Here is a 16,324-nt window from a genome sequence, read left to right as displayed (position 1 = left end):
GTTGCAGGTTTTATTTACGCAATTTAGCTGCTAACTGAGTGAAATCTAAAGGATCTTTCACAGGCACATAACAAGAGACCAATATTCTGCATGTTTTTGTCCTCCCAGCTGTAACTGCGTCACGTCTGAGGGTCAGAGGGCAGGAGCTCAGGAAGTTGTTCATCCTGGAAACTCAGCTCACATGTGCTCGTCACACCTTGTGATCGCAGCGGTTTAAAAATATTATTACCTAATTATAGCCATAAAATGGTGAAGCTGAGCTCATCGTTCCTCAGTTCCTGTTCCAGAACAAAGTAACTCGACACATTCTAACTGCTCCCATTGAATGCAGGCGAGAGGCACAAATTCCCTTTTTTGAAATTTGTTACATTTGCAATGCATAAAAATAATGAACGTTTTGCACGGAAAGTATACAGACAAAGATGTGCAGGTTAGGTGGAATGGCCGTGCTAAATTACCCCTTAATGTCCCGGAATGGTTAGGTTATGAGGTTACGGGGGTAGGGCAGGGGAGTGGGCCTAGGCAGGGTGCTCTTTCAGAGGGTTGGCGCAGACTCGATGGGCCGAATGGCCTCCTTCTGCACTGTAGGAATTCTATGATTCTGTGATCTTGCGATGATCGGGCGAAATTCTCTGTCTCGCGACGCCGCAAATGCAGGTGGAGAATCAGGCGTCCGTCCAAAATCGAGGTCCGCGCCCACCAGGATGCCCGGGCAGCAGAGTTTGCTGCCACCCCTAGGATGCCCCAGATCCAGGTTGTGATTTATGGCACACATGTCCCCCTAGGAGCACCGGCTCATCAGGGAAGGACTGCCACTCCCTGAATGTGCAGTTGGTATGTGACCATTAGCTGCACATCATGTACATCTGTGCCCGATACCCAGGCAGCATGCACAACGCATACATCCTGGCACCTTTGAGGTGTTTCCTCGGGTGAGGGGTTGACTCTTGGGAGACAAGGGTTACCTGCTGAGGTCTTGGCTAAAGATGCCTTTCCGGAGACCCCAGGCCAATGTGGAGACCGTTATAACGACACAACCAGGAGTTTTATCAAGTGATACATCGGTGTCCTCAAGATGACTTTCCAATGCTGAACCGCTAGGTGTGGCACTCCAATATTGCCCCAGGAGGGTCTATAACATCATGCTGTCCTGCCTCGTGCTGCACACCTGAAAGAGGAGGAAGAATGCCAGGCCTCACCTATTGAGGAGGATGACCAGGAAGAACCGGGCATGGAGCCTGGTTGGCATATCAGGCCGCCCAACGTGTGCTCCAGGGCCACTGCACATGGGACAACATCATCACCTCTAGATTAGTCAACAATAGGCTTGACCATCGGCAACTCCACCACCTCGTCGCACCTCGCCATACTCCCCTGCACCCGCTTCCAAGTGACGCCCCCTTCCTCATAGCCACTCACATCCTCCCCATCCCTCCTCCTCACAACCCAGCTCCCACTCCAACCAGCCCCCCCCCCCCCCAACCCCCCACCCAGCATCACTACATAGTGTAGCCCCTGGGCAGGCAGTATCAGTGGGTCTTGCCTGCAGGACGGAGGATGGTGACGACTCGCTGTGAGATGAGCTGTGATGCTCCTCGTCATTTGGCAAAGTCTGACTGCTGCCTTCAGGCTCACCTTCCAATGTCTGCCCAAGTGATCCCTGCATGTGATCACTTTGCAGGGGCACATTTGATGGGCAAATCAGACGTGGAGGAGCTCTGCTGTGTGTGTTGCCCTCTGACCTCAGTAGCCTTTGGCAGCCATCATCTGGAGGGCCTGGACCTGGATGGGCCGGGCTGACCTTTGGGTGTCACAGGTGACGAGATGTCACCCTCTTCTGCCCATCAGATTTGCCAGTGTCAGGTGGGGGGATTCAAAAGCGCTGAGGTGTTTCGACACCTCCCCTGTGGGAGACCGGCATGGGCCCCAACATTTCTTTCTCTCTTGGGGTGATCGATGGCTGCCAGGCTAATCCATGGGATAGCTCTGCCGTCACCTGGCACTGCCAGTCTGGAGGCCCGCGCTCATCTCAACTGGATCTCGATGCCCTCAACCATGGAGCAGACAGACTGGGCCATGTCCTTCAGTGAGTGAGTCATGCTCCTCAGCGAGTGAGTCATGTCCCTCTGCACCTCAGTCAAGCCCATCATTTCTTCAGTCATATCCCTATGTGACTAGGTCATATCCCCCTGTGCCTAGCCCAGCTCGGTCAATGCCCTTTGTGAATGGGCCAAGCTCTGGAGCACCGCAGCAATGTCCAGGTGGGCCTGTTACATGTCTGCCTGTGACTAGGCTCCCCTGTCCTAAGCCTCAGCCATCGACTGCACAGTGTGCCCCAAGCCTTGGATGGCTTGACCCATGGCTCTGGCATTTTGGCCCAAGGCTTCCACTGTGGACGCCACCTGTTGAGTGTTGACCTGGGTACCACACAGTCGGCATGATCCCCCGGCACCTTAAGGTAGTTGGACCCCTCCATTTTTGTTCCACCGGGTGCACACCCCTGCCCGATTCAGTGGCATGCGGTGGCTACAATGGGAAATCCCATTGGCCACTGTCGGAACGGAGAATCCCGCTGCCAGCGACGGCGTGCCCCGTGAAACACGAGGGCGAGGAGGTGGAGAGTTCATCCCTGATTCATGATCAATTACTGCAAAGACGAGGTGAAGGCTTTAATAGACTAGAACTGTTCCCCAGCAGCTCAGGTACAGAATGAGGGCTGCTGGGACGGCACCGACTCTTATACCCCGCCTATCTGGGCGGAGCTACATACTATACAACCAATGGTAAAGCCCCAGGTTTTACCAATGGAACCTCAGCTTCTCGGGTGCTGCAATACCTGATAATACCACATTCACCCCCTGTTAAAAAGGAGTCCGGTGGAGGTGGTGGCCAGCGGCTACAACTGTATTCAACATGGTATGATCAGATATGGAGGTAACGTGATACGTCCTTACAGCGTTGAGAGGATATTTACAGTCATGGCAGATTTATACAGTCAGTGTTTATTATTTACAGTTACAGATCGGTTAAGATGAAGCAATCAGTCGGTCAGGTGCCCTGGCCATCCTCTGGGATCGTCTGGGCCTCGGTGGTGATTCCGGTAGGGGTCCAGGCATCTGCGACTCCGGGAGTGTGGCTTCGGCCTCCATGGCAGCTTCGTCACCCCTAGACGGCGCTGGTGGGGAGAGCGGTTGACCTGGGAGGGGGCGCCTGTAGGGGGCGTTGGTGGGTGGAGGGCCCAGGCAGGAGCGGCAGGAGGACCGACCCTCCTGCGAGGTGCTGCCGGGGGGGGGGGGGTGATGGTTGGGGTGCGCATGGGGTTCCGGCGGGCGCCAGGTCCCGTAGGGAGACCGTATCTTGTCGGCCACCAGGGAACAACACGTAGGCATACTGGGGGTTAGTGTGCAGCAGATGGACCCTCTCGACCAACGGGTCCGACTTGTGCGCCCGCACGTGTTTTCGGAGCAGGATGGGTCCGGGTGTTGCTAGCCAGGTCGGGAGCGCGGTCCCGGGGGAGGACTTCCTGGGGAAGACAAAGAGACGTTCATGCGGTGTCTGATTGGTGGTCGTACAGAGAAATGACCGGTTGGAGTGGGGCGCTTCCTGGAGGACTTCTTGCCAGCGGGAGACTGGGAGGTTCCTGGACCGTAGGGCCAGTAGGACGGTCCTCCAGACCGTTCCGTTCTCCCTCTCTACCTGCCCGTTTCCCCGGGGGTTGTAACTGGTCGTCCTGCTTGAAGCGATGCCCTTGCTGAGCAGGAATTGACGCAGTTTGTCGCTCATAAAGGGGGACCCCCTTTCACTGTGAATGTATGCGGGGAAACCGAACAGTGCAAAGATACCCTGGAGGGCCTTGATGACAATGGTGGCAGTCATGTTGGGGCAGGGGATGGCGAAGGGGAACCGGGAGTATTCGTCAATCACGTTCAGGAAATCGGTGGAGGGGAGGGGGCCTTTGAAGTCATCATAGATTATCATAGAATTTACAGTGCAGAAGGAGGCCATTCGGCCCATCGAGTCTGCACCGGCTCTTGGAATGAGCACCCTACCCAAGGTCAACACCTCCACCCTATCCCCATAACCCAGTAACCCCACCCAACACTAAGGCCAATTTTGGACACTAAGGGCAATTTATCATGGCCAATCCACCTAACCTGCACATCTTTGGACTGTGGGAGGAAACCAGAGCACCCGGAGGAAACCCACGCACACACGGAGAGAACGTGCAGACTCCGCACAGACAGTGACCCAAGCCGGAATCGAACCTGGGACCCTGGAGCTGTGAAGCAATTGTGTTATCCACAATGCTACCGTGCTGCCCACGCTGAGGCGTTCAAAGGGACGAGAAGCCTTTATCAGGTGCGCCCTCTCTGGCCGGTTGAAGTGCGGTTTGCACTCCGTGCAGATTTGGCAGTCCCTGGTGGCTGTCCTGACCTCCTCGATGGAGTCGGGCAGGTTGCGGGTCTTAACAAAGTGGAAAAAGCGAGTGACCCCGGGGGGCAGAGGTCCTCGTGGAGGGCTCGGAGACGGTCCACTTGTGCAGTGGCACATGTGCCGCGGGACTGGGCGTCAGGAGGCTCGTTTAGCGTCCCGGGACGATACAAGATCTCGTAGTTGTAGGTGGAGAGTTCTATCCTCCACCGCAAGATCTTGTCGTTTTTTATCTTGCCGCGCTGTGCATTATCGAACATGAATGCCACCGACCGTTGGTCAGTGTGGAGAGTGAATCTCCTGCCGGCCAGGTAATGCCTCCAGTGTCGCACAGCTTCTACTATGGCTTGGGCCTCCTTTTCGACTGAGGAGTGACAGATTTCGGAAGCATGGAGGGTGCGGGAGAAGAAGGACACGGGTCTGCCCGCTTGGTTGAGGGTGGCCGCCAGAGCTATGTTGGACGCATCGTCCTCAACCTGGAAGGGGAGGGACTTGTCGATGGCGCGCATCGTGGCCTTTGCAATGTCTGCTTTGATGCGGCTGAAGGCCTGGCGGGCCTCTATCGACAGGGGGAAGGTTGTGGACTGGATTAGGGGACGGGCTTTGTCTGCGTAGTTAGGGACCCACTGGGCGTAATAACTAAAAAACCCGAGGCAGCGCTTCAGGGCCTTGGGGCAGTGAGGGAGGGGGAACTCCATGAGGGGGTGCATGCGTTCAGGGCCTATAACTCCATTTCGCACTAAGTAGCCGAGAATGGCTAGACGGTCGGTGCTAAATGCGCATTTATCCTTATTGTACGTTAAGTTAAGGATTTTAGCTGTCGAGAGAAATTTTCGGAGGTTGGTGTCGTGTTCCTGCTGGTCATGGCCGCAGATGGTGACATTATCAAGATACGGGAACGTTGCGCGTAAGCCGTACCGGTCAACCATTCGGTCCATCTCGCGTTGGAAGACTGAGACCCCATTAGTGACACCAAAGGGAAACCTTAGAAAATTATAGCACCGCCCATCTGCCTCGAAGGCAGTGTATTTGCGGTCGCTCGTGCGGAGGGGTAGCTGGTGGTAAGCGGACTTGAGATCCACTGTGGAGAAGACCTTATATTGCGCGATCCTGTTTACCAGGTCGGTTATGCGGGAAAGAGGGTACGCGTCCAGCTGTGTAAACCTGTTGATGGTCTGGCTGTAGTCAATGACCATCCTATGTTTCTCCCCGGTCTTTACCACCACAACTTGGGCTCTCCAGGGACTGTTGCTAGCTTCTCTGCCGGAGCATCCATCTTCTCTGCTTAAGTGTAGTCTATTAAATTGATGCACGATCAATTACTGCAAAGACGAGGTTAAAGCATAACTGAAGGCTTTAATAGACTAGAACTGTTCCCCAGCAGCTCAGTTACAGAATGAGGGCTGCTGGGACGGCACCAACACTTATACCCCGCCTATCTGGGCGGAGATACATACTATTCAGCCAATGGTAAACCCCCAGGTTTGACCAATGGAACTTCAGCCTCTCGGGTGCTGCAATACCTGATAATACCACAATCCCTTCATCACTCAAGTGCAGGAGTTTGCCCCATGAGAAACAAAATGAAAGAATTTTGGGCTGGATGCTCCGTTTCGCCGTCAGCGCACTCACGCCCGCGGATTTCCCGACGGCATGGGAGTGCCTGTAATTGGAAACCCCATTGGCCTGCTGCCGGGACGGATAATCCCACCGCCGGCGGGGGCGCGCCGCATCGGGAATTGGGTGTGGTGCGCCAGAGAATCCCGGCCTTTATTTTTACAGTCAGAAAAACTATTGTCTGCAGAATGAAATTGCTGTGAAACAACTTCTTGAGTTTTACAGATTCTCCCAGTTCACTCATAACACCTGTAAAAATATAATTGCGATTAAATATTCCTATTTTTAACATTCTTATTTTTTTAATACAGTTTTCAAGCTAGTTCATAATAACACATAAACTAGGAGCCGCAGGAGGCCACTCGGGCCCTCGAGCCAGCAACGCTATTCAATAACATCATGGCTGATCTGATTGGAACCTCACCTCCACATTCCCGCCTCTCCCTCACAACCTTTCACCCCCTCACTTAGCAAAAAACTATTTGGCTCTGCCTTAAAAATGCTTAAAGGCTCTGCTTCCACTGAGAGCTCCAAAGATTCACGGCCCTCTGGGAGAACACCTTTTCCTTACCTCTGACTTAAATGGGCGACCCCTTATTTTTGAACAGTGATCCCAGTTCTAGATTCTTCCGCAAGAGGAAACATCCTCTCCAAAAGACCCCTCAGGATCTTACATGTTTCAATCAAGTCACCTCTTACTCCAGGGGATGCCAGCCTAACCTGACCAACCTTTCCTCATAAGACAACTTTCTTGCCCATTCCAGGCATTAATCCGGGAAATCTTTGCTGAACTGCTTCGAATGCATTTTCTTCCTTCCTTAAATAAGGAGACCAATACTGTACACAATACTGCAAAATGAAGACTCACCAAATCCCTGTATAACTGAAGTGTAACGTCCTTACTTTTGTATTCATTCCTATTGCAATAAATTATGGGTGGCAGGGTGGCACAGTGATTAGCACTGCTGCCTCATATTGTATGAATATTGGAGGGTTTTTTTCAATAATGTCTCTGTGAAATGGTTGCTCTCTGGTGGGTTACATTTCAGGATTGTGGTGTGAGGTGGTAAAGTGTGGAACTGGAGATGGAGTTTAACCCAGAGCAGATGGAGTTTGACCCTGAGCAGATGGAGTTTAACCCTGAAAAGTGTGAGGTTGTCCATTTTGGAAGGACAAATATGAATGCGGAATACAGGGTTAACGGTAGAGTTCTTGGCAATGTGGAGGAGCAGAGAGATCTTGGGGTCTATGTTCATACATCTTTGAAAGTTGCCACTCAAGTGGATAGAGCTGTGAAGAAGGCCTATGGTGTGCTCGCGTTCATTAACAGAGGGATTGAATTTAAGAGCCGTGAGGTGATGATGCAGCTGTACAAAACTTTGGTAAGGCCACATTTGGAGTACTGTGTACAGTTCTGGTCACCTCATTTTAGGAAGGATGTGGAAGCTTTGAAAAAGGTGCAAAGGAGATTTACCAGGATGTTGCCTGGAATGGAGAGTAGGTCTTACGAGGAAAGGTTGAGGGTGCTAGGCCATTTCTCATTAGAACGGAGAAGGATGAGGGGCGACTTGATAGAGGTTTATAAGATGATCAGGGGAATAGATAGAGTAGACAGTCAGAGACTTTTTCCCCGGGTGGAACAAACCATTACAAGGGGACATAAATTTAAGGTGAAAGGTGGAAGATATAGGAGGGATATCAGAGGTAGGTTCTTTACCCAGAGAGTAGTGGGGGCATGGAATGCACTGCCTGTGGAAGTAGTTGAGTCGGAAACATTAGGGACCTTCAAGCAGCTATTGGATAGGTACATGGATGACGGTAAAATGATATAGTGTAGATTTATTTGTTCTTAAGGGCAGCACGGTAGCATTGCGGATAGCACAATTGCTTCACAGCTCCAGGGTCCCAGGTTCGATTCCGGCTTGGGTCATTGTCTGTGCGGAGTCTGCACATCCTCCCCGTGTCTGCGTGGGTTTCCTCCCACAGTCCAAAGATGTGCAGGGTAGGTGGATTGGCCATGATAAATTGCCCTTAGTGTCCAAAATTGCCCTTGGTGTTGGGTGGAGGTGTTGAGTTTGGGTAGGGTGCTCTTTTCAAGAGCCGGTGCAGACTCAGGGGGCCGAATGGCCTCCTTCTGCTCTGTAAATTCAATGATAATCTATGATTAATCTAGGACAAAGGTTCGGCACAACATCGTGGGCCGAAGGGCCTGTTCTGTGCTGTATTTTCTATGTTCTATGCTGAACAGTCGGGATCCTGAGCTTTATTCACGAGAACCAGAGTTGGATGATGCACTCAAGGATAGACCACCTGGAATGTGGATGTGCTGTCAGCCTCCTCCCTTCCATTTCCACCTCAGGGTCTCACCAAATCAGTGGCGGCAAAGGCGATGGCCAGATTGTGGAGGATGGAAAAGACCACCATGAATGAGGACACCACTCCAGCAAGTACTGGAAGTTCTCTTCAGAGCTGTTGAGGTACTCTGTCATTTGCTCATTGATCTTCCTGTCACAACATGACTCACATTCTATGAGTTTTGGCCAGGATGGTTTGCCTGCAGAGGGAAGATTGGATTGGATTTTGTTTATTGTCGCGTGTACTGAGGTACAGTGAAAAGTATTTTTCTGCGAGCAGCTCAAACAGATAATCAAGTATATGAAAATAAAAGCAAATACATCATAGGGCAACATAATGTACAACAATGGACAACAGCCAGGTGCAGAATCGATAGTCATTGGTGCCAAGCAGCCACTTTAAAAGAAAATCTTTCGCAGGATTGGGTGTGGGTGGCTAGGTCAATAATTGTCAATCTCTAACTGTCTTTGAGAAGGTGATGTGCCTTCCTGAACTGCTGCAGTCCACGTGGTGTACACTCAGAGTATTGTTAGGAAGTGAGTTCAAGAATTTTGACCCAGTGACAGTGGAGGAATGGAATAATGTGTGACTTGGAGGTGAACTTGCAAGTGGTGGTGTTCCTATCGATCTGGTCCTTCTGGGTGGTAGAGGTCATAGGTTTGGAAGGTGTGTCGAAGGAGCCTTGGTGAGTTGCTGCAGCAGTGCATCGTGTAGATGTGCCACTGTCCATCAGTGGTGGAGGGAGTGAATGTTGCAGGTGGTGGATGGGGTGCCAAACAAGTGGGCTGCATCTCCTGGATGGTGCGGAACTTCTTGAGTGCTGTTGAAGCTGCACTTATCCAGCTAAGTGCAGGGTATTCCCTCACACTCCTGATATGTGCTCTGTAGATTATGGACAGGCTTTGGGGAGTCAGCAGGTGAATTACCTGCTGCAGAATCCCCAGTTTCTGATCTGTTCTTGTGGCCACAGTATTTACATGACTGTCCCAAGTCAGTTTCTGGTCATTGGTAACCTCAGGGTGTTGATAATAATAATAACCTTTGATTGTCACAAGTATGAAGCTACGGTGAAAAGCCCCTAGTCGCCACATTCCGGTGCCTGTTCGGGTGAGCTAGTACGGAAATTGAACCCGCGCCTAGCCCACTGAGCTAAACTATAGTTGGGAATTCAACAATGATAATGCCATTGATTGTCAAGGGGAGATGGTTAGATTCTCCCCTGTTGGAGATGGTCATTTCAGGCACTGTGTGGCACAAATGATACTTGCCACTTATCAGCCCATGTCTGAATATTGTGAAGGTTTTGCTGCATGTGGGTACGGACTATTTCAATATCTAAGGAATCGTGTATGGTATTACTCATTGCACAATCATTAGTGAACAACCCCACTTCTGGGGTGGGATTCTCCGATCCCCTGCCGGGTCGGAGAATCACCGGGGGCTGGCGTGAATCCCTCTCCGCTGGTTGCCGAATTCTCCGGCACCGGATATTCGGCGTGGGCGGGAATCGCGCCGCGCCGGTTGGCGGGCCCCCCCCCGGCGATTCTCCGGCCCGAATGGGCCGAAGTCCCGCTGCTGGAATGCCTGTCCCGCCGGCGAGAATCAAACTACCTCTTACCGGCGGGACAAGGCGGTGCCGGCGGCCTCCGGGGTCCTGGGGGGGGCGCGGAGCGATCTGGCCCCAGGGGGTGCCCCCACGGTGGCCTGGCCCGCGATCAGGGCCCACCGATCCGCGGGCGGGCCTGTGCCGTGGGGGCACTCTATTCCTTCCGCCTTCGCCATTGTCTCCACTATGGCAGAGGCGGAAGAGACCCACTCCACTGCGCATCCGTGGGGATGCCGTGAGCGGCCGCTGACGCTCCCACGCATGCGCCGCCTGGCAAAGTCAGTTTCGCCGCAGCTGGCGGGGCACCAAAGACCTTTCCCGCCAGCTGGCAGGGCGGAAGTCAGTCTGGCACGGGCCTAGCCCCTCAAGGTTAGGGCTCGGCCCCTCAAGGTGCGGAGGATTCCGCACCTTTGGGGCGGCGCAATGCCAGACTGATTCACGCCGTTTTTGGCGCCGGTCAGCGGACATCGTGCCGATTGCGGAGAATCCCGCCCCTGATCTTATGATGGAAGAAAGGTTATTGAAGAAGCAGCTGAAGATGGTTGGGCCTAGATTCAATACGTTAGCTTCAAGGTGGCTGGAATGGTGGACTGGCGCCAGGTGAAAGTATTATGCCTGCTACCAGGAAAGCAGGTATTCACCAGCACGATGAGCTGCTCCTGGTCTTATAGTGTACATTGAGTAAATGGTAACCTTTATGGTTTTAGTACATTGCACCTTTGCAATCCACCGTCCACAAAGCCACATGCGTGCAGTTGATTGCATCCTGCACCATAAGAAATATCGATATTCTGGCAAAGCCATGTTCACCTCCTCTTTTATCTGTTCAGAGACAAGACAATGTTCCTCCTCCAGACACATCGAGGCTCTGTAACCTGCTGGATGCAGCAAGAGACAAGCAAAGAGCTAAATGTTAGCTATCTTACCTGTTCCAGCTTGAGAGGACCATCTAACAAAGAAAGGTACTTACCTGGTCATCTACGCAGTCACTGGCAGTTTGTCCTCGCCCTGCTATGAGGCTGTAGGTATGATTCCAAGATATGACAAGGTATGACTCCTTGACGAATCACAGCCACCGAACACACTACTTCTAACTTAGGTTAGGGTTGGGAACATGCTCCCGGAAGATCCCAGGTGGAGAAGACCTCCTGCTAAGAACCCATGACCCATTCCTCCCTCCACAAGCAACCTGTCTTCTTTGTTGCCTCTATTCAATCTTCCTCCGGTCTTTCAGCACAAGGGGATTGGCAATTATAGAACCCACGATCTTCTCCATGTGCGGCACCACTGTCAACTTTACAAAGTAATGATCACTTCTACAAAATCAACAGAACCAACGGAAATGAATCAAGAACCAACCATCCCTGTAAATAGTTCTGGAGATGGGTGGGGGGCTGCGGAGAGTCCCTTGTGCGACTGAATTCTTGATGTGTTTTGAGAGGGTGTTAACTCGAGCATTCGGGTCAGAAATGACAGGCTTGGTTTCTCTAACCAACATTAGATACCACACGCATACCTCAGTGAAAATGGGCAAAGTGATGCAGGCACCACTAAACCGGCACCTGTAATGCCAAAGCTACCAGCTCTGGGCAGACAAATTTTGTTAGAGATGTCTTCTAACTGTTCTTCAATCATTTCCGATTACATGAGCCTGTACACTTAGGAACATCTTAAATTACTTTACTTTCCTTCATATTCATCAATGTGATTTTTGTCGCTGGTGAATTTGAATTTTCCTACAGCTAACCAACATGTATATTTCAGTATGGGAAAGTTTGTGCACAAATCTGCATGTGTTCAGTAGGAGGGATGGCAATGCGGGGGTGGCAGTAAAACCAGTTTGACGCTGAGCTAAGTGTTGGTGGAGCTATCTGCACTAACATGTTTTTCAATAAGCTGAGGAATGTGTGGGTTGCAAGGAGTCTTGTAGTTAAAAGGTTAACGAGGTTGCATTGCCGCTTTGACCACGGTGAAACCCTTTCATGAAAGAAAATCCTTTAGTTTCTTCTTTTCCATTGGTAGGTAACTCCTCTGTCACGTGGCACATATGGCCAACATTTCTAACCATTGGATTCTATGGCAGCTCGCTCTTAAAATGGACATCAAGGGTTTGCATTGAGATAAAGAATTATAATTAACTTCCATATGCTGTTTCTCTTTGTGATTTTAGCTAAAGGAAAAGTTGAAACCTGTGTTTTCCCTACTCTAAGAGTAATGTCAGAAAATATCAATTGTCCATTAGGATAAATGGGTTTTAATATTTTACAAACAATCTATCAGGACATAATTAAAAACAGTGTTGATAAAACTTGTCCTCCACTAAGTGGTTCACTTCCCTCGAAATGCAAAAAAGCAGCTGAAACACTGCATAATTTTCCAATGTAACTCTCTTGAGAAAGTTTGAACATATTGCTTTTCAACAGCTTCACTTTTATAGACTTATCAAGGCTTTGCCAGTAGGGAAAACAGGAAATTAGGAAAATGAGAATTGCCTAAAAATGATCAACTTTCTGTCTTAGAAACATCGGGCTGCATTTTACGAGGCGGAGGTTGGGGCAGGGGTGGGGGGGGGGCAGACTGCTCTCGTTACCCCCCCCGCCCCCACCCTAGAAAAGCTGGCCAGCAGTCGGCACGCTGGGAGGAAGCCAGCCCTGTACCCATAACAGACTGCAGACAATCTAAAGTGGTTGTGAGTGGGACACCCACTCCGCAATGGAAGGAAGTCCCACTCGACAGCTGCTGGCCTGATTGACTGGCAACCCTAATAGTCCCTGTAGCGACGTAGCTCAGTAATGGGTGCTGCTGAGACTACCAGGAGGAACACAGAGAAGATCATGGCTCCTGCAAAAAGCTAAGTTCCTGTCTTTCAGTGTGGCGAGGGATATGATGTCCCCTAGACGGAGGCAGGTTTTTGGATGGCAGGCAGTGAGGAAGGAAGGAGGGATTACACCTTGGAAGGGTGCCTCCAATGCGTAGGGTACCCCCACAAATGAAGTGCACACTCCCCCCCCCCCCCCATTTCTTCCTACCTTTTTTTCATATGCACCACAAGAAAATGGCATGCCCACTCCTGGCCACCTGCTGCATGATGGCATGGGCAACATACTATCCTGGTCAGTAGGCTGGCTAACAAGTCTAATTGACCTCTAATTAATTATTGAGATATGGCAGCTGGGCTGCTGACTTCCGCATCCGCAAACATAGCAATTTATGGTGGTCAGTTCAGGGGTGGGCAGGAATGTGGTGGGCTAACCATCCTGTGTATTTTGCATGCCCCCCCCCCCCAACACCTTGTGAAAACACACCCAGTGACCGGGGGGGGGGGGGGGGGCTGCAACTCTACAACAACTGCATTTATATAGCGTTTCAACAGTATCATAAGGCGCCTTTTTAAAATGCCGCCCTGATTTCTCAACCCCCCCCCACCGCAGCCTCCGAAGGTGCCTGGGTGGCAGTGCCAAGGTGTCAGGCTGGCAGTGCCAAGGTGCCCAGGTGGCAGGAGTGGCAGGTTACCACCATGCCCAGAATCCGACCACCCAGGGGCCTCCGATGGTCTGGGAGACCACCCAGCTGCCGTAATACCTGGTCCATGTTGGTGTGGACCAGTGCTAAAAGGTACCATGGCGAGTTATCCCTGGCACTGGCATTCGTTCTCGGGTTTGAGAGACTCTGGCGCCGCCATATTTAAGTGAGGCTAATTGCTCACTTAAATATGCAAATTTGGATCCCATCCAGTGAGGGCAAGATCCAGATCGTGACTCTCACGAGATCTCATTAAAGCGTTGCAAATCTAGCAAGAGGCCTCTTGTGAAATTTAACGGCCTCATCACGGCCCGACGAGGCCGTACAATCATGCCTATGATAAATGTTATAAATGGGCTGAGAAATGCTGGTTTCCAGTACTATGAGAATTATCTGACGGAGTGTAATAAATCAACTGAGTGATATTAATTCATTAATGAACTTAGTAAATAAAGATAACACATAAAGGTATAAACGTGGATAAATCAAGAATGAATAACAGATGCTCTTTAACAATTGTTTATTTACCATTTACCAGGACATAAAATGGTCTTTTTCTCGTTTCTTTGAGAAACTGCACTGTAAACAATGGAAATTGACAAAATACATTTTCCTTGAATTCCTTTACAAGCAACCATGACCAAAGAAAACCATTCCCGCTATGTCTCCCTTGCAACATTTGTAGCATGGAGACTATTCGTATTTACATATTAATTAATCTACTGCCTCATATCAAGATTATTAAACTCAAAATTTGAAAGAAACCATATATACAGCTGGAATATCCCCAGCTGCCTGCTGCTGGGGTATATACAGTTAAAAGTTAAACATTAACTGGAAATTAACTTTCAGATCTCAACATAATTTGTACAGACTCCAGAAAATATTACAAATTACTCTTAATTAATGAAAGGTAAGGAAACACCTCTGAAATATTGCACTTCGACAAACAAAAAGAAAACAAGGAATATTCCTATTAGAAATGCATCAAGCATCTGATTATAGTAATAAATAGCTCAATCCTCCCCCGCACATGACAAAGCTGTTTAATAGATTTCTGTTGCATGAGCACTTAGTACCACCTCAGAACATGGATAAAGAAAAGTAGAAATTGCAATGATACCATCAGCAGAAAAGCCTCTTCAAAGTAGTTTCTTCCGACATATTTGTCACAGTCTAAATTTTCATGAAACATGAAGAGGCAGAATTTGCAAGCTCAGTCTTTGAAGATGGACAGAGACTCTAAAGTCCTTGAAAGCACAGCTTTTGATGGTGATTTGGTCCTTTATAATTGTCTTCTGTTATAATTATTATTGTACCCCACAAAAAGGGGTTCTTGTTGCTGCACTGGAAGGATACATTGCTCCAGAAAATGAAAGATGGGCACATGCAAAGTGCAAAATTAACTGTTTCTCTGCAATGGTTCTGTAGGTCTTCATGCTGTTGTTACACAACAAATACATAAAAGGGTGTCCTAAAACCAACAACATACCAAAAGCAGACAGGAGCTGGGGACTCTAAGCAGGACTCGCAATATAACAGTACCTGACTGTTTTACTTTTTAAAAAACTGTCCAAGTCCACTAATCTCACAAGCACCTGACTTCTGATGCAATCAGATTTCTGATTCAGTCCGTTGAAGTGGCTTTCAAGCTCTCGGAGATAAACAGCAATGGTGATCCTCTCTCTCTCCAAAGATGTAAACACAGCAATTATTTGATCCCAGATCCCTGTAAGGAATATCGAGATGTGATCTAAGATGATGCACTCTGCTTCTTCTGATTTATCAAATCCAAGTACAGGTCCGATCTCAGGAATCGTGGATAAGAGTCCTTTTCCATCAAACCATATATCCTTTTCTGAGCAAGATCAAAGCAGGACCGTGACACTTTCTGAAGATTTTCCTTGGTGTGTTCTCTTGTATAGGAGTCTAAATTTACCTAAAAGAAATCCCAGAAAATAGTTTATTTTATATTCAACTTTCAATGCATTCCAATAAAATGTATGAATATGCAGAATTGTTAGTATTATTTGAGGCATTATTAATTTGTAAATTCAAAGAGCCTAGCTTACCTCTTTACAGGATTGAATGGCAATGTACTCTCCAAAGATTTTCTTGGCCTTAGAAGTCATTTTAGATTGCGTCTTGGCTTTTTTGTAATCCTCACACGCCAGCCAGAACTCAAGGTTCTCTTCACTGAATTCAGTGCGTAAGAAAGCTCTGAAAGCTGCTAAACCATCTACAAAAACAAATTGAAGATATGCAGACGTTATGACAAATTAAACACAATCTTTTTGTTCATACATAGAGAAAATTGAGCTTTGGCCTTATCAATCAAATCTTCCGTTTTATTTTTGCTATTTTTATTGCATTGTCACACATAAATGTAATGAACGTAATGAAGATGCATTCTATGCATCAATGCATACTGTTGAATTTATTTAAAAAAAAACTACTTGACGAACAATTCACTCTATATTGTTCACTACAACTGGAGCAACGAAAACCTCCTTCGTAACATTGTCAAGAAACTGAAGTAGGCAAATGAAGTGGATGGGGCAGATTGTTGGTTACTTTGTGGGGCCATAATATCCCACCACACGGCGGGGGGGGGGGGGGGGGGGGTTGTAAAATCCCTGGACAAGATGTTGACATAAAATGCCTGCACGTTATAGAGCACAGGACCAGAGAATCAAGTTCTGCAATATTAATTCATGCTTTTCAGTTTATTCAAAATGCTACCACTAATGAACTTTATTTTAGAATATTAAACATTAGGTTCGTCGATAATAA

General features: G+C 49.1%; 1 protein-coding gene and 1 long non-coding RNA gene across 9 annotated transcripts in view; one reads left to right on the top strand and one right to left on the bottom strand.

Annotated features, from left to right (window-relative positions):
• LOC140399130 (uncharacterized) overlaps window positions 1-16,324 on the top strand; it is a 173,140-nt gene that overhangs the window by 50,693 nt on the left and 106,123 nt on the right. The gene's annotated exons all lie outside the window — the stretch shown is intronic.
• The window catches only part of LOC140399129 (regulator of G-protein signaling 3-like), a 369,904-nt gene continuing 367,614 nt past the window's right edge, over window positions 14,035-16,324 (bottom strand). For all 8 annotated transcript variants that reach the window (XM_072488325.1, XM_072488326.1, XM_072488327.1 and 5 more), the window contains 2 exons: window positions 15,604-15,770; window positions 14,035-15,470 (listed from right to left, as the gene is read on the bottom strand). In XM_072488325.1, the coding sequence (XP_072344426.1) occupies window positions 15,285-15,470; window positions 15,604-15,770 (353 nt within the window). In that variant the 3' untranslated portion in view covers window positions 14,035-15,284. The remainder of the gene's footprint in view (window positions 15,471-15,603; window positions 15,771-16,324) is intronic.

The sequence above is a fragment of the Scyliorhinus torazame genome, chromosome 22 (assembly GCF_047496885.1).
Source record: "Scyliorhinus torazame isolate Kashiwa2021f chromosome 22, sScyTor2.1, whole genome shotgun sequence".
NCBI lineage: Eukaryota > Metazoa > Chordata > Chondrichthyes > Carcharhiniformes > Scyliorhinidae > Scyliorhinus > Scyliorhinus torazame.
Note: the sequence above shows the minus strand (reverse complement) of the source record. Positions and strands in the feature narration are given on the sequence as shown.